The sequence below is a fragment of the Cervus elaphus genome, chromosome 20, assembly GCF_910594005.1.
Source record: "Cervus elaphus chromosome 20, mCerEla1.1, whole genome shotgun sequence".
In the NCBI taxonomy this organism is placed as follows: domain Eukaryota; kingdom Metazoa; phylum Chordata; class Mammalia; order Artiodactyla; family Cervidae; genus Cervus; species Cervus elaphus.
Genome location: NC_057834.1, coordinates 41,221,689 through 41,243,373, shown reverse-complemented (window position 1 = coordinate 41,243,373; position 21,685 = coordinate 41,221,689). Strand labels below are relative to the sequence as shown.

At 46.7% G+C, this 21,685-nt stretch overlaps 1 protein-coding gene across 4 annotated transcripts; it reads right to left on the bottom strand.

Moving 5' to 3' along the window:
• Nucleotides 1-8,555: 8,555 nt before the first annotated feature.
• Nucleotides 8,556-14,619, bottom strand: CRNN (cornulin). 4 transcript variants are annotated; one of them, XM_043878846.1, is made up of 4 exons: nucleotides 14,496-14,603; nucleotides 12,164-12,337; nucleotides 10,347-11,071; nucleotides 8,556-10,178 (listed from the first exon to the last, which is right to left on the bottom strand). In XM_043878846.1, exons 2-4 carry the CDS (start codon nucleotides 12,299-12,301, stop codon nucleotides 8,909-8,911), a joined length of 2,133 nt encoding a protein of 710 aa, XP_043734781.1. In that variant the 5' UTR covers nucleotides 12,302-12,337; nucleotides 14,496-14,603; the 3' UTR covers nucleotides 8,556-8,908. The 4 variants fall into 4 exon arrangements, with proteins under 4 accessions (XP_043734781.1, XP_043734779.1, XP_043734780.1 ...); XM_043878844.1 differs by having other exon boundaries at nucleotides 8,556-11,071; nucleotides 12,164-12,310; nucleotides 14,496-14,619; XM_043878845.1 differs by having other exon boundaries at nucleotides 8,556-11,071; nucleotides 12,164-12,313; nucleotides 14,496-14,611.
• Nucleotides 14,620-21,685: the final 7,066 nt, after the last annotated feature.

The window sequence follows — 21,685 nt, the reverse complement described above, 5'->3', positions numbered from 1 at the left end:
TGAATGTTGAGTTTTAAGCCAGCTTTTTCGCTCTTCTCTTTCACCTTCATCAAGAGGCTCTTTAGTTCCTCTTCATTTTCTGCCATAAGGGTGAGGTCATCTGCATATCTGAGGTTATTGATATTTCTCCCAGCAAGCTTGATTCCGGCTTGAGCTTCATTCAGCCTGGCATGTCACATAATGAATAAAGTTGGTATTTAGTAAATTCATAGTAATATACAAATAAGCATGCAGCATAGCCTTGCATTTTTATTATTTGTGATTATTTATATTTGAGATTAGGATTAAAAGACTGCAGTCCATGGGGTGCCAAAGAGTTGGACACAACTCAGCAACTGAACACCAGCAAATTATAAAATAAGGTAGATTTCAGCCTGTATATGGGAATTTTCCTCTGTGGATGGTAACTTTCCCTTGGAAGAAAAAAGTCAAACCCAAATGATGAGTACATGAGGATAGGTGATGAAATGTCTCATGAAACAAGGGACTGCTTTTTCTGGTCAGTGTGGCCCAGCTTGTTCTAGTTTGTTAAATATACCTCTCAAATTCAGATGGAAAAGTTGGGGCCCTGATAGGTGACTCTGGTTTCCTCAGTCACACACACCCTCCGTACTGCTTCCTGAATCTTGTGAAAAAATAAGCCAGTTAGAGATCCACTCCCTACCCTCTTCTTAGGTCATAGCCTAGTAATCCTGACAGGGAGAGAGATGGCAGTGAAAAACCAATTTTACCTGGTGAACAGACGGGGGTTTGAGAGAGAAGGGAGGAGGGCTGCTGTTACATGGGTACGTTTAGAATAATTCTCTGACATTCTGCCCTGATCCTCAGATTTTCTCTGATATGGAAATCTTCACAGTTGTGACACGGTCGAGAGCAGCTGCTAAAAGCCGTAATTATCCTTATAGGGAAGAAAGTCCAACCTGTGTGAAGCCTCTATATTGGTTCAAGGTCAAGCTGATTAGGACCATTTGTATCTTCTCCTCCTTCTTCAAACATCCCTTGCTTTATAAATAGCTAGAAGCTATTCTGCAATCATTTATCTTTGTATAATGTATATATGCATATACATATAATTTACAGAAGATTATCATTTTATATGTTTTACATAGAGATGCATAACTTACAAATATAATTTACATAGTCATCTGCACATATAATAATAGATGTACATTTTCATATAGATATTTATATGGCAATTTGCATAAAGAGGAGGGTGTGGAAGGGATTTATTGTTGGTGTTTTTTTGTATTCATCTCTTTGCTTGCTTATTTTATGATTTCTCTATGATAAACATAAAATTTTCTCAGTTTAAAAAAGGATTTTGGGAATTCCCTGGCAATCCAGCGGTTAGGATTACACAACCCTCACTGCCAAGGGTCTGGGTTCAATCCCTGATTGGGGAACTAAGATCCCAGAAGCTGCATGCCCCCCTGCCACCCCCCCAGAATTTTTTTGTTTTTCTTTATTTAAGATATTTCCTTGGAGAAGGAAATGACAGCCCACTACAGTATTCTTGTCTGGGAACTCCCATGGACAGAGGAGACTGGTGGGCTATAGTCCATGGGGTTGCAAAGAGTCAGATATGACCTAGCAACTAGACAACAGCATTTAAGATATTTAAACACATGCACCGAGTTCCCACCTGCTCAGGACAGGATGACCCAAAGCCCAAGGAAAACCCTGGGTCTGGAACAGCAACAGGTTATCTCATTACCATAAGAGGTTTTACATTTTATTTTTTCCGAGAGAGTAGAGGCTTCCAATGGCATGCATTACTATGTTGGTTCCCAGGAACCCAACAAGCATTCCTATTAGAGTTGACTTCATTTTCTCTCTGGCGATGTCATTTGTTTTTTAGAGAATCCCTAGATAAACTAGAACAATTATTCTTCCACATTTCACCCAGAGCCGTGGGCCTCAAAACTGCCCCAGCTGCTCTGGTAGCTGGAAATGGGGCGTCTCTTCCCCTAGAGATCCTTTCAGTGCTGTAAGAGGAAGGCTCAGGAGCCCCTCTCAGCCTTGGTGGGTAGGAGGCCGTACTGCCTTGAGAGGTTAGCTCTGTCTGTTTCAACAGGCCCCAGTCCTGCTCCTCAGACCCTCCCCAATCACTGGCCTTGTGGATTTCAAAGTTTCTCACCACTCAGGCAACAATAGACGCAAAACCATTTGGCTTTTTCCCCTTAGCTTTTTCTCTTTGTTAAATGGAAATACATAAGGATAGGATTGTTCCCACTCCATCCCAAACCTTGCCTACCTTTTGCAAATGGGTAGAACGGAATCACTGTTTATTGCCTGTAGTTCACATATAACTGGGGAGCACTGAGGACACTCCACACAGAGTCGAGGGGCCTACATCAGCCCTGGGAGATGACTCTGGAGAGGTCCTGTGAGTGGCTAAGACAAGGGTGAGCCACAGCCATGGTCTGAAGGGCCCTGGGAGAAGTGCATAGATTGCTGTCTTCTGCTTTGAGGCAGGAGAGACAAGGGGTGTATACCTCACTGCCTGTCTGCATGGACTGCTCCAGGCGTGTACTTTCTCACGTGAGATAATCAGGTCCCCATAAGGCCATCCCTGCCCAGTGGAGCCACAGGCCTGGCAAGAGGTCTAGCTCCACAGATGAAGCAGGACTTGCCCCAAACCAGGTGCGAGGAGCCCATTTGTCAGTGGGAGCAGCTCTGTGAAGGACACCTCCCAAAAAGCAAACACATAAACAAAAACAAATATGCCCACTGTCAGTTCTGCAGCTCAGAGCAGCCTGGTGTGAGTCACTGCTGAGATTTCAGGGTCACTTCCTCCAGAGGCTGCTGTGCCTGGTGCCACAGTACTGAGCCTGTCCTGGTTTCTGATCCGGTGTTCCATTCCAGCATAAGCCAATTTGTTGCAGCAGTTCCTTTATAGGCATCCTTCCTCACTACCACCAGGGGGCAGCAGTGAGGTACACCTACTCTTAGTGAACCAAAGGTACCTACCTGGTGGGAAAAGTTTGTGGGGCTTTTGCAGTGGGGCTTCAGCCCCGAGTATTCCCAAGGATAGGGCCACTTTTCATGCTACAAACCATATATCTGGGGCTTATGAGCTTTGCAAAGGCCAACAAGATGTTTGAGTAAAAAATAAATAGATGCTATTCTATATATGGGGGCTTCCCAAGTGGCTCGATAGGTAAAGAGTCATCTGCCACTTCAGGAGACACAAGAGATATGGGTTTGATCTCTGGTTCAGGATGATTCCCTGGAGAAGGAAACAGCAACCCACTACAGTATTCTTGCCTGGAAAATTCCATGGACATTCCTGGTGGGCTATAGTCCATGGGGTCATAAAGTGTCTGACATGACTGACCACAGCACAGCATTCTATATATAATGTGTAAGTCAGCTCCAAAATTTTAAAAATGTGCTTACATATATATTAATGGAACATTACTCAGCCATTAAAGAGAATGAAATAATGCCATTTGCCATAACAGGCATGGACCTAGAGACTGTCATGCTGAGTGAAGTAAGTCAAGACAGAGGAGGAGAAATATTGTATGACATCCCTTAGCAAATGCCCTGGTTCAAAGGGCTAGGGCACATACACAGGCTTCCAGGTTATGACTCTGAGAGGAGAGCCTGCTGGCGTGGCAGACTCACAGCTGCCAAGCCCAGAGCGTAGGACTGACCTTCATGATTTCAGTTCATTGATTTACAACAAGAAACATGAATGTTGAGTTCATGAACTCTGTTGAAAGAACACTAGTCATTCATATCCCTGGGCAGTGCTTTCGCCCACATGGACCCATATCATGAATGGTCACAGAAGCAGAGAAGGAGAGTTCATTTCCTGATGTGGAGGCTAATGGCATCCAATCAGCGATTCACCTGATGGATTTCCACGGATACATAGACCTTGCCACTGGGAGGTGGTCTTCTTGCCTAGACACAGACAGACTGCTTATATGGATCCTGCCTCATTGACCCCATGACTCCCCTTTTCTGTATTTGGCTGAATAACCGCCCCCCCACTTCTGAAAGGTGAATGCCTTAAATTAAAGTTGAGTCAGATTCTGTTGACTTGGATTCAATTATTTCTTTTTAAGGTTCACCATGACTACGTCTCTGATTTGATCCATTCCAATGTTTAACATTTATAAGAAATCTATATTCATTTATACCTAAAACATGGAGGAAGGGGGACTTTCACAGTAGCTTCCAGATCCATCCAGCAAGGGACAGGCTGCCAGTTTCACCCCTCCATGACTCATGGTTGCTTAACTTCTCTTTCAGAACCACTTATACTTTCAAATTTCCCTGGACTGTTCTAGGGCAACTCCCTTCCTCCTCCTGGAAGCTCCCTGAGAACAGAGATCCTGAGGGTGGCATCTATCCCAAGGTGTCAGTGGGCTCCATGCTTTCATGGCCAGAATTTCCTTTTGGAGCTGGAGGTGGGACTGGAAGGGCCACTCTCTGTGACACCCTCCCAACCCCTTTGGGTAGGTCCTCACACACTCCCAAGCCCTTTTTTCTCTGTGAGGTATCATCAGTCACTGAGTTTATACCCAAAAGTCTGAGTTTAGTTTTACTGCTGCCATTTTCTAATTTCTAACTGTGACTTTGACAGCACTAAAGAAACTCCATTTTCTTATTCGATAAGAGCTTGATTATAGTTGCCTTTCCATATTCACAAGTCTGCACAGAGATTATACAAACGTTAATGTATTATTTTTTAAACAGATAATTATTGAATGCTACTATCTGTCAATATCTGTTTCAGAGAAACAGCAAGAACAAAACAGGCAGATATAATAATGATGAATTTTGTCAAATTCTCTCCAATGAGGCTGTATCATTTCTCACTCTCATCAGGAAAATATGGGGGTACCTATTCTTTACACCTTCATCAGCAAAGTCTATTCTCAGAAAGTCTTCTCAAGTCTATTGTCTTTTAGAGTTTTGCCAAACTGATGTGGAGAAGTGGTATCTAGATGTAGTTTTAATTTGTGTTTCTATTAGTACAAAAACTAAGATCATGGCATCAGGTTCCATCACTTCATGGCAGATAGATGGGGAACAAAGAAAGCAGTGACAGACTTTATTATCTTGGCCAGAATCACTGCAGTGGTGACTTCAGCCATGAAATTAAAAGGTGCTTGCTCCTTGGAAGAAAAGCTATGACAAACCTAGACAGCATATTAAAAAGCAGAGACATTACTTTGCTAACAAAGTCCGTCTAGTCAAGGTTATGGTTTTTCCAGTAGTCATGTATGGATTTGAGAGTTGGACTATAAAGAAAGCTGAGCACAGAAGAATTGATGCTTTTGAACTGTGGTGTTGGAGAAGACTCTTGAGAGTCCCTTGGACTGCAAGAAGATCAAGCTAGTCAATCCTAAAGGAAATCAGTCCTGAATATTCATTGGGAGGACTGATGCTGAAGCTGAAGTTCCAGTCCTTTGGCCACCTAATGTGAAAAGCTGACTCCTTAGAAAAGACCCCAATGATGGGAAAGATTAAAGACAGGAGGAGAAGGGGATGACAGAGGATGAGATGGTTGGATGGCATCATTGCCAGTGACTGAACTGACTGATTTTTCATACATATTCTCCTTCCTCTGTTTTTGTTAGTTGTATTATATTTATATTTAGAGTATATAATGTCAAATGTTATTCTGTCAGCTTTTCCTACCTTTTTAGTCTTAGTCTACAGTTAAATATGTTGAAATGCCTTGTATCATATTCTATGGCAAACACTTTTATGATTCTCTGTCTTGTTTGTTTGTTTTGGAAGCTCATTCTCTAATACAGTCCCCATGAAAGGATTGTGAGAATACTATTCCATGTTTCCTTGCAAGTCCTTTGCTATTTGTCTTTGGCCTTTATACCTAAAGGTTAGTAGTTCAGTCAGTTCAGTCGCTCAGTTGTGTCTGACTCTTTACAATCCCGTGAACTGCAGCACGCCAGGCCTCCCTGTCCAATGCCAACTGCCGGAGTTTACCCAAACTCATGTCCATCGAGTCGGTGATGCCATCCAATCATCTCATCCTCTGTAGTCCCCTTCTCCTCCTGCCCTCTATCTTTCCCAGCACTAGGGTCTTTTCAAATGAGTCAGCTCTTTGCATCAGGTGGCCAAAGTATTGACGTTTCAGCCTCAGCATCAGTCCTTCCAATGAACACCCAGGACTGATCTCTTTTAGGATGGACTGGTTGGATCTCCTTGTAGTCCAAGGGACTCTCAAGAGTCTTCTCCAACACCACAGTTCAAAAGCATCAGTTCTTCTGTGCTCAGCTTTCTTTATAGTAGGAAAGAAAAGAAAGTGCACTGACTCGTGTCCGACTCTTTGCGACCCCATGGACTATAGCCTACCAGGCTCCTCCAGCCATGCAATTTTCCAGGCAAGAGTACTGGAGTGGGTTGCCATTTTCTTCCCCAGGGTATCTTCCTGACCCAGGGATTGAACCCAGGTCTCCTGCATTGTAAGCAAGACGCTTTACCATCTTTATAGTAGGGATGCTTTATAGTAGGGACAGATACAAAATCACTTTGTCCTGAGAAGGACAACCTTACCTTTTACACATGCTTCCTCCTTACTCTTCTGGCTCTAGTTCTGAGTTTTTGTTTTGGGTATTAGTTTTCTATTGCTGTGTAACAAATTACCAGAAACCTAATGGCTTAAAACAATTAAAAAAATGATTCCCTTGCATCCTTGGAAATCAAAAGTCTAAAATCAAAGTGCTGGAAAGGGAACTAGAGGCTTTAGGGGAGTTCTATTTCCTTACATTTTCTAGCTTCTAGAAGTCACCTGAATTCCTTGGCTTATGACACATCACTACAACTCCAATCCTTTTACTGACTTTGGTCCTCTTGCCTCACCTTTATGAGGACCTTTGTGATCACACGGGGCCCACCTGGATAATCCAGAACAACATCCTCATCTCAAGACTCTTAATTTAATCACATCTACTAAGTTCCATTTGCTATATAACATAATATATTCACATATTCCTTGGATCAGGATATGGACATTTTGGGAGATTATTATTCAGCCTAACACATTTTGTTTGCTCCTGGGAGATTTCCGTTTTTTCCTGTAAACCAATAATGTAATGGAAAAAATGTGCTTTATATAGGATCTACTTGCTTTCTTATGGGAGGTCCTTCAGAGTATCTAGTCTGCCATTCTATCAGAAGTCAAATTTCCCTTAAGAAGTTCCTAAACACTGTGTGTAGGCTCTGCTCCAAACTTTGGGATTCAGCATCTCTAGGGTTAGGTTTATAAATCTGTATTTTAAAACCTACTTCCGAGGTGATTCTCACAATAAACCAGAATGGAGAGGTTCTACTCATAACCTGTTCATATCCAATGAGTGAGACATCATGAATGATCAGAGCTGACATGGGTGAGAGAGTGGCAAAGGGGAGCCCAGGCTCTTGGCTCAGTTCCTGGGAACACATGCCTTTTCCTTTCTTTACACAGTCCCTGGAAGCCTTCTTTCACTTATTGATACCCTTAGGTCAGCCTTCCTTTGTGACCTTACAAGGTAAACAGAGACTTTGCACTGTAGAATTAGAGATTGTGAGATTGCCTTAGAGACTGAGATTACCTTTGCCTACCTAAGTCCTGCTTGTCCTTTAAAAGCATTTACCAAAAGAAACCTCTTCTGACTGCAACTTTCCTGATCCATTTCTGCCAAATATAAAAGTATGGTATCTCTTCTCTTTGACTCTGACAACCCTTGAAATCTCTTTTTTTAGAGGTATAGTTGACTTACGATATTGTGTTAGTTTCAGGTGTTTGACAAAGTGATTTGGTTATACATATATGTAAATGTATATATTGTCTTTTTTGAATGATTTTCTATTATAGTTTATTAGAAGATATTGAATACAGTTCTCTGTGCTATACAGTAAGACCTTGTTACTTAAATCTATTTTATTTGTGGTATTATGCATCTGTTAATCCCTTCTCCCTTCCCCTTTGATAACTGTAAGCTTGTTTTCTATGTCTGGGAGTCTGTTTCTGTCTTGTAAATAAGTTCACTTGTACTATTTTTTAGATTTTACATATAAATGATATCATATAATATGTTTCTTTATCTGACTTACCTCACTTAGTATGATAATCTCTAGGTCCATTCATGTTGTTGCAAATGGCATTATTTCACTCCTTTTTATGACTAAGTAGTATTCCATTGTGTATATATGTAACACATATCTTCTTTATCCATTCATCTGTTGATGGACATTTGCACCGCTTCCGTGACTTGGCTGTTATACATAGTGCTGCTGTGAACACTGTAGTACCTGTATCTTTTCGAATTAGAGCTTTTGTCTTTTCCTAGATATATGCTCAGGAGTGGAATTGCTGGATCATACGGTAAATCTACTTTTAGTGTTTTTAAGGAATCTCCATACTCTTTCCCACAGTGGCTGCATAACTTGTGGAATCTTGCATAGTGTTTTCTCAACCAGATGTTCTACAAGGGTAGGGACCACATCCAGTTCATCACCAAAGTCCTGTCATAAAAGCCCTGTAGTCTTTAGTTCATCATGTTAATAGTAATTGAATGAAACATGAAGCCCAGTTGCTTAGGAAGCTTTTATTGATTCATTAGGATAGATGAGGCAATGGGCAGACAACAGAATCTATAAAAGTAACTGAAACCCCCCACAAGCTAAGGAAAACGTGGCACAAAGGGATGAGTTGTTCCATGTCTTCTTGCCCCTGAGAGCGTCTGCTCAGCAAAGCAGGTAAGAGAGAAAATTTTAGGATAGCAATCACCTTGCAGAAATGGCCTCACTGAGAAAGAACTAAGAGCGAAGTACCGCGATGAAGAGCTAACATTAAGGGACTTGCTAACCGGACTGGCCAGGGCCAGCAAGCCAACTGCTGTCTGCTCTTCTCTGCGCTGGGCCCCGGAGTCCGGGGCCGGGGCCCTCACGGCTTGCTGCTTTTGAAGTAGGAATACAGTCCCCTCGCTGTGAGTCCTCGCTTCCCTTCTAGCTGGGCTGCCTCCCGGCCTGGTGCTGAAGGGACACTAGTGTGCAGACTGCCCTGGTCCTGCCTTCGGATCACTGTCTCCCTCGTGTGGTCATCAACCCACTCCTGCTGAACCGCGGTGGGATCTCTTTCTCCCTGACCTCCTGTCACACTGCACGGTGGGTGGGCACCGCTCGTGTCCCGTCGGCCCGTCACAGTGCTCGCCCCAGTCTGGGCCTGCCCTCCCAGCACTGTCTCTCCTGCCTCGCTGTTGCTCACCTGTGTCTGTCTTTGACTACTGCCTGACTGCCTCTGGGTCTGGCCCTGTTCTCCTGCCCCGGTGTGGCTTGTAATCTGGCCCCTGTCCTGTTCCACGGCCTGGGGGGCACCTCCCTGTGTGTGAATGTGTCCTCCTGTTACAGCCTGTCTCGACTGATACCCGTCCTGACTGTGGATCTCAGTGCCTCTGATGGACTCCTGTGACTGGATGCTAGTGTTTCCTCTCTGATGGCTCCTGTCAAGCTCCCTGGTCTGAGTGTGTGTCTGGGTTTGTGACCCCGGCTGTGTCTGAATGTGTCCTCCTGTCACAACCTGTCTCGTCTGATACCCGTCTTGACTGTGGGTCTCAGTCCCTCTGGCTTGGCTGCAGGTAGACTCCCGTGGCTGGGTGCTGACACTTCCTGTCTGATGGCTCCTGTCCTGCTCCGCGGTATGAGTGTGTGTCTGGGTTTGTGACCTTGTCTCTGCCTGAGTGTGTCCTCCTGTCACCACTTGGCTTGTCTGCCTCCCATCTTGACCGTGGGTCTCAGTCCCTCTGGTGGACTCCCGTGGCTGGGTGCTGACACTTCCTGTCTGATGGCTCCTGTCCTGCTCCGTGGTATGAGTGTGTGTCTGGGTTTGTGACCTTGTCTCTGCCTGAGTGTGTCCTCCTGTCACCACTTGGCCTGTCTGCCTCCCATCTTGACCGTGGGTCTCAGTCCCTCTGGTGGACTCCCGTGGCTGGGTGCTGGCACTTCCAGTCTGATTGCTCCTGTTTTGTTCCACCGTCTGGGTTTGTGACCTTGTCTGTGTCTGAGTGTGTCCTCCCGTCACCACTTGGCTTGTCTGCCTCCCATCTTGACCGTGGGTCTCAGTCCCTCTGGTGGACTCCCGTGGCTGGGTGCTGACACTTCCTGTCTGATGGCTCCTGTCCTGCTCCGCGGTATGAGTGTGTGTCTGGGTTTGTGACCTTGTCTGTGTCTGAATGTTTCCTCCTGTTGCCACTTGGCTTGTCTGGTTCCTGTCTTGACTGTGGGCTTCAGTTCCTCTGATCTGGCCATAGGTGGACTCCCGTGGTTGTGTGCTGACACTTCCAGTCTGATTGCTCCTGTTTTGTTCCACCGTCTGGGTTTGTGACCTTGTCTCTGCCTGAGTGTGTCCTCCTGTCACCACTTGGCTAGTCTGCCTCCCATCTTGACCGTGGGTCTCAGTCCCTCTGGTGGACTCCCGTGGCTGGGTGCTGGCGCTTCCTGTGTGATGGCTCTTATTTTGTTCCACCGTCTGAGTGGTACTTGTGTGGGTCTGAGTTATGGTTCCAGTGCCAGCCTCACTTGTCTGGTGGGCTCTGTCCTGTTCCCTGGCCTGCGGCTGTCTCTCTGTCCCCCTCTCTCTGGTCTGAGGACTCTTGTCTTCTCGCATTCTCTGGGCCTGCTCCACGTGACCCCTTGCTTGTGTAGACTGGCTCACTCCCTCCTGTCCCTGGGACTCCAATTGCCTGTCCTGGTGACTGACCTGAGCAGAGCTGATGTCCTCACCCTGGGTCTGTGGCCCAGGCCCTCCTGGCCCCCCAGAAGCCTGCTCACTCTGTGCGTCGCTGCTCCCTGCAGGGCCTTGTCTGTTCCCAGGGCTTCCCACTGCAGGGCTGCTTCTCTGTCCTTCCCCTGGCTTTTGGGTGGCTGCAGGGGTATCATGGCCAGACTCCTGAGATCCACACGCTCCCTCAAGACCCTCACTCAGTGTCTCGAAACAGGCCTGGGCGACTTTGAACACCAAGACCAAGAATTCCTTGAATTCCACTGTCCCTGTGTCATCTTCATCCAGCAGGCGCAGGACTTCATCCACAGTGGCCGGATCATGGGGTTTCTGTGGGGAAGATGAGGCTACATCAGTACCCCTCCTCTGAGGAGGACGAGGTCAGGCCAGTCAGCTAAGTTTCCAGGCATCCCACCCCTGGGCCTGGGGGCCTAACTACTTGGCACCCCGACACTGCACACACACACACACACACACACTGCTACCACAAAAGCACTAACACAAAATCACTCTCATTTAGTCCAGCCTCTCTCCCTCAACGGCAGGAAGCATGCTTTGTTTTGTATCCTCTGTGTTGGACCCAGTTTCTGGTCTACAGGAGAACTGGATAAACATTTCATGAAGAATGACTAAATGACTGAGCTTGTAGTGACTCTTCAGGCTGTCCTCAGCCCCTGGACCCTGGCATGGAGGTGGTTTTTTCCTCCAGCGAGCCTGACACCAAAAGCTCAGCAGGAAGATGGCCCTGTGGGAATTCTGTGAGGTCCTCACTGAAGGGGTCAGGTGTTTTGCCAAGTAGGGGCATCTGGTGGGTTGCCTTCAGTGTGCAGAAACAGCACACACCTTCCTTCCCCCAGGACTTTCACCATCCTGGTTTCTTTAGCTGCACACCAAAGGCAGGGAGAGACAGGGAAGTGCATCAGGGCCCTGGGGCTGTCTTGTAGGGAGGGGCTCCCAGAGTCTCCCCCAGCTGCTACACCTCACTTCTGATGCGACCTCTCAGCTAATATCTTGGAGCAACTGCTTCCAGCCAAGCACAAAGCCGTGCTTCTCGTGAATGCTCGTTACTGTTGATCACACTTCCGGTAGATGTAGAAGTGGCCGCCATATCAGATTTAAGAAGCAACAGAAAGTAACGATTGCCATTTCTAGAATAGTCAAAGGCTCCGTTCCTCTCTGAGCTGTCCCTTTAGTGTCCTCTTACTCTGTCTCCAAATTAGAATTAATTGAAGTCAAGGCATTTTCTTTAAGGACCAGGCCCGTGACCATCCCTGCTCCCTCTCCTGCTCTTTCTCTGCGGCACAGCCTCCGTTAGGACTGGCGGGCCTGGGTGTAGCGGCTGCAGGCTTAGAATCCCAAGGCAAATATGGTCATTCTGTCTTCCCTCCTGCTCCCCGCACCCTTGACCCGTGGGTCTCGTACCACGATGACGTCAGCGAACTCTTTCTCCAGGAGCCTTTTCAGCTCCCCTCTTTCCAGCACTGCGCAATCGCCCTCCATCCTGGCATAGCGCCTGAAGGCTTCAATGATCCCATTAATGTTTCGCAGTAACTGCGGCATCTTCGAGTCCTGCTGAGGAAAGAGGAAAAGCCCCCGCTTGGGGGCTCCATAATCAACCTAGCTGTTCCTAGAAAGCACTCCTGCTTCTAAGTCCTTTCTTTGCCTATTCAGCCCTGCTTTGGGCCCCTCTGCTGTGTCTTCCTTGGCATTGCCTACCTAACGCATTTTACCGATGGGAAGGAGGAGCAGGTGTAGTTGCAGGCAGGGTCTAGATGCGGCCCCACTGCCTCCCTGTCTGGTAAGTGGGCCGGGATGCTTTGCCTTTCTGTGCCTCAGTTTACTCACTGTGAAATGAAGGCAGTACTAGTATTTATTTTATACCATTATTGTGAAGATGCAAAGAGATTTTTCATGTAAAACACTTGGCAGAAGCTGGCAAGACTAAGTGCTAGCTATTAAATATCATTAGCAGGTTATTATACCCACATATAATTTGTGCACATCTATGTACACTCTTCTGCTCACCAGGCACTTTCAGAGGCATCATCTCCTGTAATCCTGATTATCTTCACTTTTTTTTCTTCACCTGTAGGTGAAGTTAGCTCAGAGAAGTTAGGTCATTTGCCCAAGGCCACACAGCTTGTAAGGAACCAAGAAATCCTAGAAGCCAAATGCAGTGAGCCTTCTAGACTGTACCCCATGGACAGGGCAGTGCCATTGCTATCACAGGTATTAGGGTCCTGCTGGGAACACCCACAGGCAGTAAGTACGTATGTGGGTCAACTCCTGCCCCTGATGGGGGCCAACCAGGGCTCAACTCTGCCCTTTCTGGCTTCCTTTTCAGAATGTGTTCACGGAGAAGCCAGGCTGCCAGCTGCCAGGAATACTGTGGAGCTGGCGCCTTCCTGGGTGGGAGGCCTTCCAGTTCTGAGAGTCCATGTTTCTCTGAATGTGACCTCTGTCCTCAGCGCTGGGACCTTGGAGGAAGTCAGCTGCCCATAGCTGTGTGGTTCCTCCACAGCCCTGGTGGCCTGTGAGGAACTGAAGGGAGAGTTTCCCTGGTTTCTGGATTTGGTGGATGGGCAAGAGGCAAAGAAACCTGGAGATGCATTGATCATAGCTTTGTAGAGCCCAAAAGAGATGACCATCACACATGGTGAGCTTCAGATGCAAGCGGGGATTGTGAGGAATGGAAAGCTACAGAAGCTGGAAAACCAGGGGAGAGAGTACCATGGAGAAGGGAAGGAGAAGGCCGTGGGGGAGAGAAAGGCATGATTCGAGAGCTAAGTGAGTAAAGGAGGGAAGTGGGTGGGGACTCAGTGCTGGAGGAAGCAGATTATGTGGAAAGTTACAGACCCTAGGGGAGCTCTTCAAGGGGTGTCCTTGCTACCATCTAGTAGCCAAAAATCACAGCAGACCTTGCTTTCAAGGTCTTTCAACAAGACCTTGCTCCTTGTGTAGGTCATAACTCACACTATTGCACCTCAACAGAGAAGTGAAAAGATCTTTAAAAGAAAAAAAAAAAATCCTTGTGGAAGACGGGGGCCACTGACCTTTAAACTGTACAGATAATAATAAGATAACCTGTTAGTTACATTTCAAATCCCTTAAAATAAATGTGCAGACTCATGACTTTCCTGGTGGTCCAGTGGTTAAGAGTCCATGTTCCCATTGCTGCAGTCCCAGGTTCAATCCCTGGTCAGAAAACTAGATCCCACTTGTTGCAACTAAGTTTGCCTGCTGCAACTAAGACCTGGTGCAGCCAAATAAATAAATAAATAATATTCAAAATGAAGTCTCAAAAAAAAAATTCACGAACTCATCTTGCCTACATATGGCTCTGGGGTGGGGGAGAGCTGCCATGTAAGCCTCTCCCTCCACGAGAAGGCTCAACCCCATTGTTGGGTTTGGCAGAAGTTGCTTGGTGGCACAGACTCTGAGCACTGCAATGAGGCTTCCGGAACCTTAAAAACCAGACAACTTAGCTGCTCTAGGAAGGTACGTGGGTGGCTCTGTCGCTATTGCCAACACAGCCTCTCAGTGAGAGGAGCTGCTGCCAGAGCAGCCGCAGGGGAGGAGGAGAGAGTGTAGCTGCTTTGGAAGAACACCTGGTTTGCCCAAGGCCCATCAGAGCAGACGCTTTCTGCCCACAGCCACCACTGATAGCCCTACAAGACCCTATCTGGTAGGGCTTTTATCAGCTTGGATCACCAAGACACTGTGAGCAAGAGAGGTTCCTCAGGAGGGGACTTACCTAATGCACAGGCAGGATGAAGCAAGTGGCTGTTATGCGGTCTGTGGAGTACCAGGTGAGTGGGATGGAAACCTTTTATAAGGGATTTAAACAAGGCTAGTGTTTTAGACAGGATGTCCCCACCCCATGGGAAGGCTTGATTCATCCAGCCCAGCCTCACCTCCCTTCTTGTCTGTTTCACCTACTGGTCTAATTAGCAGGCCCCTCCTACCACATTTGGTGTCCTCTTTCCAGCTCTCATCTCTTCCTGGGTCTATCTCCTCCTGACAGGACATCACCTTTCCAAAGTGATGGTCTTGGCACAGGTAGGGGTTCCTGGTAAGCATTCTTTCTCTTGGTGTGACTGCCCAGTCATGGACTCCCACCCTCCTTTTTTTTTTTTTTAATACAAACGTTTATGAACATAGCCATCTATTAAGGGTTATCCTTTTCAAAGTGGTCACTTTGTGAGGCTACACATGTTTTTCTGATGATGTTGCCATTCCTTAGAACATTCTTGGGATTTTTCTTGTGGAAATTGCCTTTCATACCAAATTTATGAGACATGAAAAAACTCCTGTCTCGTGCCTTGGTGGTTAGCCTCATTTTTTTTTTTAATCAAAACAAAGAAGGCTAATACCTCTTAGCCCACAAACCCATCCTATATGTGGGCAGCTTCTTAACAGCTGGTGAGAGAAGAGGCTTAAGATGACTGTGTAACTCCTTCATTGAAAAGACAGGGAACTCAGCTGATCAACTGATCAGCAGATATTTATGGAGAGCCATTCAGACACAGAGCTATGAGGCCCGAGGACTCAGTGTTGACTAGCAGGTAGGTCATGTCAGCAGGCTCATGTCTCAGGGAGTTTATGGCCGGCAGTCGCATGAGAAAGTCCCCAAGAAGGTAGCAGTAATGGCAATCACTCTTTGATTGGATTTCATTCTCATCGCTATCTCATTTCCTTGGATCTTCATGACCGCCCTGTGAGGCATTGTGGCCAAGCCCCTTTTATAAATGAGGATACTGAAAATTCTCAGAGAAGTGGACACTCCATGTGGAAGGGACAGGGCTGCAGAAAGCCCCTCTGCTTTGGGCTGTGGTCCTTCCATCCCAGCACGCTGCCACTTTTTCTTTTCTCCATGACTTTTGACATTTTCCACACATTGAATTTGTTCTCCATGGATGAAGAACAACCATCCTTGAGGATGCTGAGAAGGAAGAATTCTTTGCTCCAAAGGCAAGCCCAAAGGAGCTCTGAAGCCACACTTTGCAGAAAGTACTAGTAACTTCACAAGTGCCTCTGGGTGGGGAACAGCATCTTTGCCGTCCTCACCTACATGCCAGCGTGTGCATGCAGGAAAGGCAGTGTGATGGGCAGGTGCAGGAAGGGCCTTGGTTGCAGCATTTGGCATAGCAAACGCAGCCCCACAGTCACGGCAGGGGCCTCCGCACAGGACAAAGAGCAGGGGTGACATGTAGACAGCAGGGGGGCTGCAGCAGGCTTTGGGGTTGGAGAGGTCTATCTACAGGGGCTTGGGATGGGGGCAGAGGTTGCTTTGGTTATGGGTCAGAGTTAGGAGAAGGCTACTATGAGAGCAAAGTTGGTGAGCAGGAGGGGGGTTCAGCAAATTAGAGCTTCCTGCTTTGAGTGATATGCTAAGTCTCATCAGAATGGGCTTTGAACTTCCAGAAAGACTTGGAAACTAAAGGAAAATAAGTTAGGAAAGGGATAAGCCAGGTGCTTTATCTACGGGGTAACTTTGAGGTAGGTATCATACGTCCAATTCACAGATGAGGAAGCTGAGGTATAGAGAGGTTATGTAACCTATCCAAGGTCTCATATTTAGAAAGCGACACACTTGGGTTTGAACTTGGGTCTGTCTGCCTCTGAAGCCTGTGTCTTTCCACGTGCCTGGAACAGGGCTAAGCCTGGGAGTGGGGCGTTGTGAAGGGCTGAGGATCCATAGAAGTAGAGATAAATGAGGTGTGTGTGTGTATTAGGTGGAGGGAGGTTGGCTGGAATGGGGGGTGGGGCTGGGGGAGATGAGGAGGTGGCAAAGCTGGGGACCCACACTCTAACTGAGTTTGTAAATTTATTAGTTGGTAAATTTGTGAAGAATTGTTGCAAATGAGTGACTTTACCATGCACTGGCATCTCCTGGGTATGCTGGGTGGTGCAGAGACAGGCCAGGAACCCTAGCAGAAGTGGAGTGAAACTCATCCTCTACCCTTCTGCCTTGGAATAAAGAAAAATCTCAAAGAAACCAGTTCATTTTTCCCTTTGTTGTCTTCTCACACACTGACTCAGAAATTCACTGCTGACCTCTGCCTGGTTGATTTCTACAAGCATCTGACAACTGGTACTTGCTGCATAGCAGTGGGCTACAAATAGAGAATAAGGTCCTGCTTTCCTGGAAGTGAGTCTAACTGGGAGAACAGACTGTGCACACCCAAAATAATTACTTAATAATGGAAGACAAAGTTTTGTAAAATGTTAAATAGAAGAGCCTGCTCACCAAACACCTTCGTCTCTACCCAGGAGCAGAGAATGGTGACATGGGGCCAGGCCCCATGGTGACAGAATGGCCAGGTGACAGGGGTCTGGCCACCAGGAGTGCTTAGAGAGTGGCCATTCAAGTCTCCTTCCAAAAAAATAGCAGAAGATGGGAAAATTCCATAATCCTGGGCTTCACCCTGAGAAAAACGCAAAAGCAAGTCTAAAAGCCAGAGAGCTGTTGCCTAAAGTTATCTGGGGATCGAGATAATTTTCCCGTCCATTCAAAGCCCACACATCCTGACTGCAGGGCAGGGTGATGGGCGTGGTTCTTAGAGGGAAAATGAACAGTGGACACTTCTGGGCCTCCTTATCCTCTCTCTGCCCCAACTGGAGACTCTTCTCCCCAAACCAGCCTACCTGGGCTCTGATCAGAACAACTGGAAGCCCTGATACTCAAGTTCAGCCCCAGAAATACCAAGGAGGATTAGGCAGGTACCAGACACGTTCCTGTTGACACAGTTTCCAGTGACTTGTGAGTTAAACATTCTGAGCAGAATCCCTGACCTGACAGGTTGTATTGGCCCTGTGGTTTCTCTGAATCCTGATTCAGGCAGGGAGCACGTGGCTGACACTGTCATTGGCATCCTTGGTTTGGCCAGGAAAGCTGGAAAATGACATTTGAAAGAGAATCCAAATGTCCCAGATCTAAGTGTCTAGCCCATAGGCAGAGCTCTTGGAATCAGCAAACTGGAAGATTTCAACCTCCTTCTTCCCACTAGGAAAAAGAAGAAATATTGTGGAAGGAGGAGGAATTCTTTCTTTTCTTGCTTCACCAGGGCTCAGATCTCTACAAAGTCCCAGTGGTATCAAAGGTTTGTTGACGTAAATGTAATGGTAACAGGCATTTCCCACTATGCCCTTATTTCTATCGTAGCCACGGGTCTAAAGCATGGACCTGTTAATTCCCACAAAAGCCCAACTTGCAAGCCCTCTTTCTGCCTTAGATGCATTCCTCTCCATCTCCGCCATGCAGATGGCTCCCATCATTCAGAACAACCCAGCCACCACTGATTCTATCATCTAGTTCCAGATAATCCCAACCAAATAGATCTCTCTCTCTCTCTCTTTTTTTAGAATTTCAAAATTTTTTTGGCTGTGCTGGGTCTTTGTTGCTGTGTGGGCTTTTCTCTGGTTGTGCTGAATGAGCTTCTCATTGCGGTGGCTTCTCTTGTTGCAGAGCACAGGCTCTCGTTGCTGTACATTGACTCAATAGTTGCAGCTCCCAGGCTGTAAAGAGAACAGCCTCAGTAGTTGTGGTGCGCAGGCTTAGTTGTCCCTTGGCGTGGGATCTTCCCAGACCAGGGATCAAACTCGTGTCTCCTGCACTGGCGGGCAGATTCTTTACCACTGAGCCACCAGGGAAGTCCCAGATGGGATCTCTCTTAAACATCTCAGCTTGCCTTCAGTAATCTTACAGTCTTTTTTGGGTGGTGTATCTTTTACAGAATTTATTTTACTCTACTCTCATTATCATTGCTTGTCTCTTTGCTTAATCATCCCTTTTGTATTGATCATTTCTGTACTGACAAGGCTATTTTGCAGTAAGTGTGTGATGACTTGATATCGAAATGTGTGATGAGGGCTGGGCAGTGTGTCTTTATATCACGCCTGGTCCCATATTCCATCCCACTTGGACTTCGAGGCTTCATTCCTGGGTCCTCTGGGATACAGTAGGATGGCACAGCATCCCAGGCTAAGGGATCCCGGGACCAAATGAAGGAAAGTTCCATTGCAGCTCCCATCAGGATGGACGGGATTTGTGCCAGTCTCCCCATGAACCCTACAAACCTGCCTGAGTGGGTTTCCACTAGGGTTGGCCAGCTTTCAGCCATTTCCTCCTTCATTGACTAAAGCGCCCATCCCTCCCAGTGAGCCAGGATTAGGAGGTGACGACAGGGTGTTCAGAGACCAGTGAATGACAGAGGAACGCTGAGGGTGTGCAAAGGTGAAAGCCGAGAAGTAGGGAGTTACTGTCGGGGCTTGGAATGCAGTCCCTGTTTAACAGGAAGAGGGTGAGATGCAGTGGGCTGTGGGCCACTGAGGTCATTGTAGGGGCTACTGGCTCTTGGTAAATGTGCACATTCCCTGTCTTCAGGTCACCTTGATGGTAGAGGTCAAGGAAACATGTGGCATGACTTTTATCCCCAGCAGTGGAAACAGACCAACACAGGCTTTGTGTTGAGGATGTCCCTTGTTTATGCCTGATAGTTATTATGAGGTTAAAAATTGGTGGGTCTGAAAGAGCATGGTAAGCTGGTAAACACTAAAACATGCATGTGTGTGTTAGTTGCTCAGTCATGTCCGACTCTTTGTGACCCCACGGACTGTAGCTTGCCAGGCTCCTCTGTCCACGGGATTCCCCAGGCAAGTATACTGGAGTGGGTTGCCATTCCCTTCTCCCGGGGATATTCCTGATCCCCGGAATCGAACTGGGTCTCCCGCATAGCAGGCAGATTCTTTACCGTTTGAGCTACCAGGGAGGACCGAAAATATGCATAGAAATTATTATTTAAATAATTTAAACATTATTTAAAACACAATTATGTTGTTATTTAAATTAGTAGTGGCAAGTAGTCCTTTTGAATACAGAGACGAGGAATGCATGTACACAAAATTAATTTCACATGAACCCCTCATTCCACCTTTTAAGAAGCACTGATCTAAAATCATAAAAACAGACACACCTTGGAAAATCAAAAAATAGAAATTTAAAGAAAACAGTGGGTGATTGTTCATGAATAAAGATATGTTTATTCTCCCACAGAAGGGTGTACCACAGACTTCCTTTAATTACCTTTGTATGAGTTTATACAACATTAACTATTTTAGAACAAATAGCTAATGTTAAGAACCTTTATTTGTAGATCATCCCAAGGTGAAAGATAGTTATCTATGTAACAGAAAGAGATAATGTTCAACTCTCACAACTTCTGTGGTCCAGAAAGCTAGACACAGCCTGGTAGTGGGCCTGCCTAAGGTCACCTGGGTGCAGAGCTGCTGGGGGACTCTCTGGGGCCGCGACTGAGGGTCTGACTGTGCAGGACTCCCCTCTGAGGGCTGAGAATCTGCTTTCACTCCCTGGTTAGCAAATCAATGGCTTCTAATATTTGGTGGCCTTTGCAATTCCTGTCAGGGTTCCCTGAATCCATGTACCTGATAACCATTGCTGCCTAAGAAGTATACATCTGGACCCTGTGTGTGCTATCGTTTTTCACATACATGCTAGTGAAGTGGCAACAGTGGCCAAGGCAGATGTCACCTCCTCCAGGCACACCAGCGGGGGCCTGACTACTGAGTCGGAGTCCCAGACTGAGTATGGGGGCTGGTCATGAGCAAGCCAGGAAGGCTGCATGGTAACAGAGGCCAGTGCCAGGGAGCAGTCACAGAAGCCAAGTTTCTTCACTCAGACTGAGGAGTAAATTCAGGTGCAATAGATGCCCTGACCTTGGACATTGGCCAACGCCACTGAGGAGGTGGCGATGAGTCCATTGGGGTCAGGAGAGACCCTATTAGTGCAGTGCGCTCAGCTCCCTCACTGAGGCCAGCACCTGTGGACTGTGTGCTGACCATATGCCAGCCACCATGCCAAGGTGACTTCACACACCCCAGAAACTTAGCCTCTCACAGCACCCTGAAATCTTCTTCTTCTTATTCCATGTTTCATAGGAGAGACCTGAGTTCCAAAGAGGTGAAATGACATATCCAAAGCCACATGGTTTGGGGTGGAGATGGGACTGAAGCTACCATTTTTATTCCAGGGTTTGCCTTTTGCTTACACATTGGCCTCCATGGTAGGTCTTGGGGAAGGGGGAAGAGTGAGGAGCAGGAGTGGCCATGAGAGGCAGGTAGGGCGTGTTTTGTGAGCATGCAGCCCTCTGTCACAGTCCCCTGAGCTGGGTAGAAGCAGAGACTGAGGCAGAAGTTCCCACTGAGGAATCCTGGCATATGCCGGGTGGCAGATTCTCAAAAGTGGCTTAATGAGGCTTGGGCATGGAAGCCTGAGGCATCATCTGAGGTCAACAATGACAGATGGTTTTAGCTTCTTCCTTTGCTGTCACCAGCTAAGGACTTGGGGCTTCCTTCCCTGCTTCTGAGTCTTTCTGTTTAGCCTGTCCTCGGGCAGGCATGACTTTTCTTTTCTATTGGTCAAAATGGAAACTGAGGGTCTCACAGGCCAACCAGTCCCAGGGTCTAGCCTGGCTCTACCACTTGCAAGCTCAGTGACTTAGGACAAATCCCTTAGTGTCTCTGAACCGTAGTCTCTTCTCTAAAAATGGCGTTTATCTAATGCCTCTTCCTTCATGGATGGTGTGTAGATTAAGTAAAATAATGAGTCACCGGTGGTTTTCCTGGTGACTGTTCAAAGCAGACTCTCAATAGATGTTTGATGTCAATTATGAAAATTATCAATAACATTCTTAAATTTGAAACTAACTAAAGCCAAGGAAAAGGAAAAAAAACAAAAAAAAGAACACTGGCGATAACAACATGAGCTGCTTGGCACTGGGCTTTAAGTCTTACCACATGAAGCGCAAGAAGACTTGGTGTGAGGGGGTCTGTAATCGTCTCTGGAATGTAACACAGTTGAATTATGATTGTTGCATGTGTGTTCATCTGCAGTGGACATATCTCCTTAAGTTGCAACATGTATTT

Coding starts and splice junctions, on each gene's coding strand:
- CRNN (XM_043878844.1), bottom strand. CDS start 12,301: ATGCCGCAGTTACTGCGAAACATTAATGGGATCATTGAAGCCTTCAGG. Junction 11,072..12,163: donor AGTTCGCTGACGTCATCGTG/GTACGAGACCCA, acceptor TCTTCCCCACAG/AAACCCCATGATCCGGCCAC.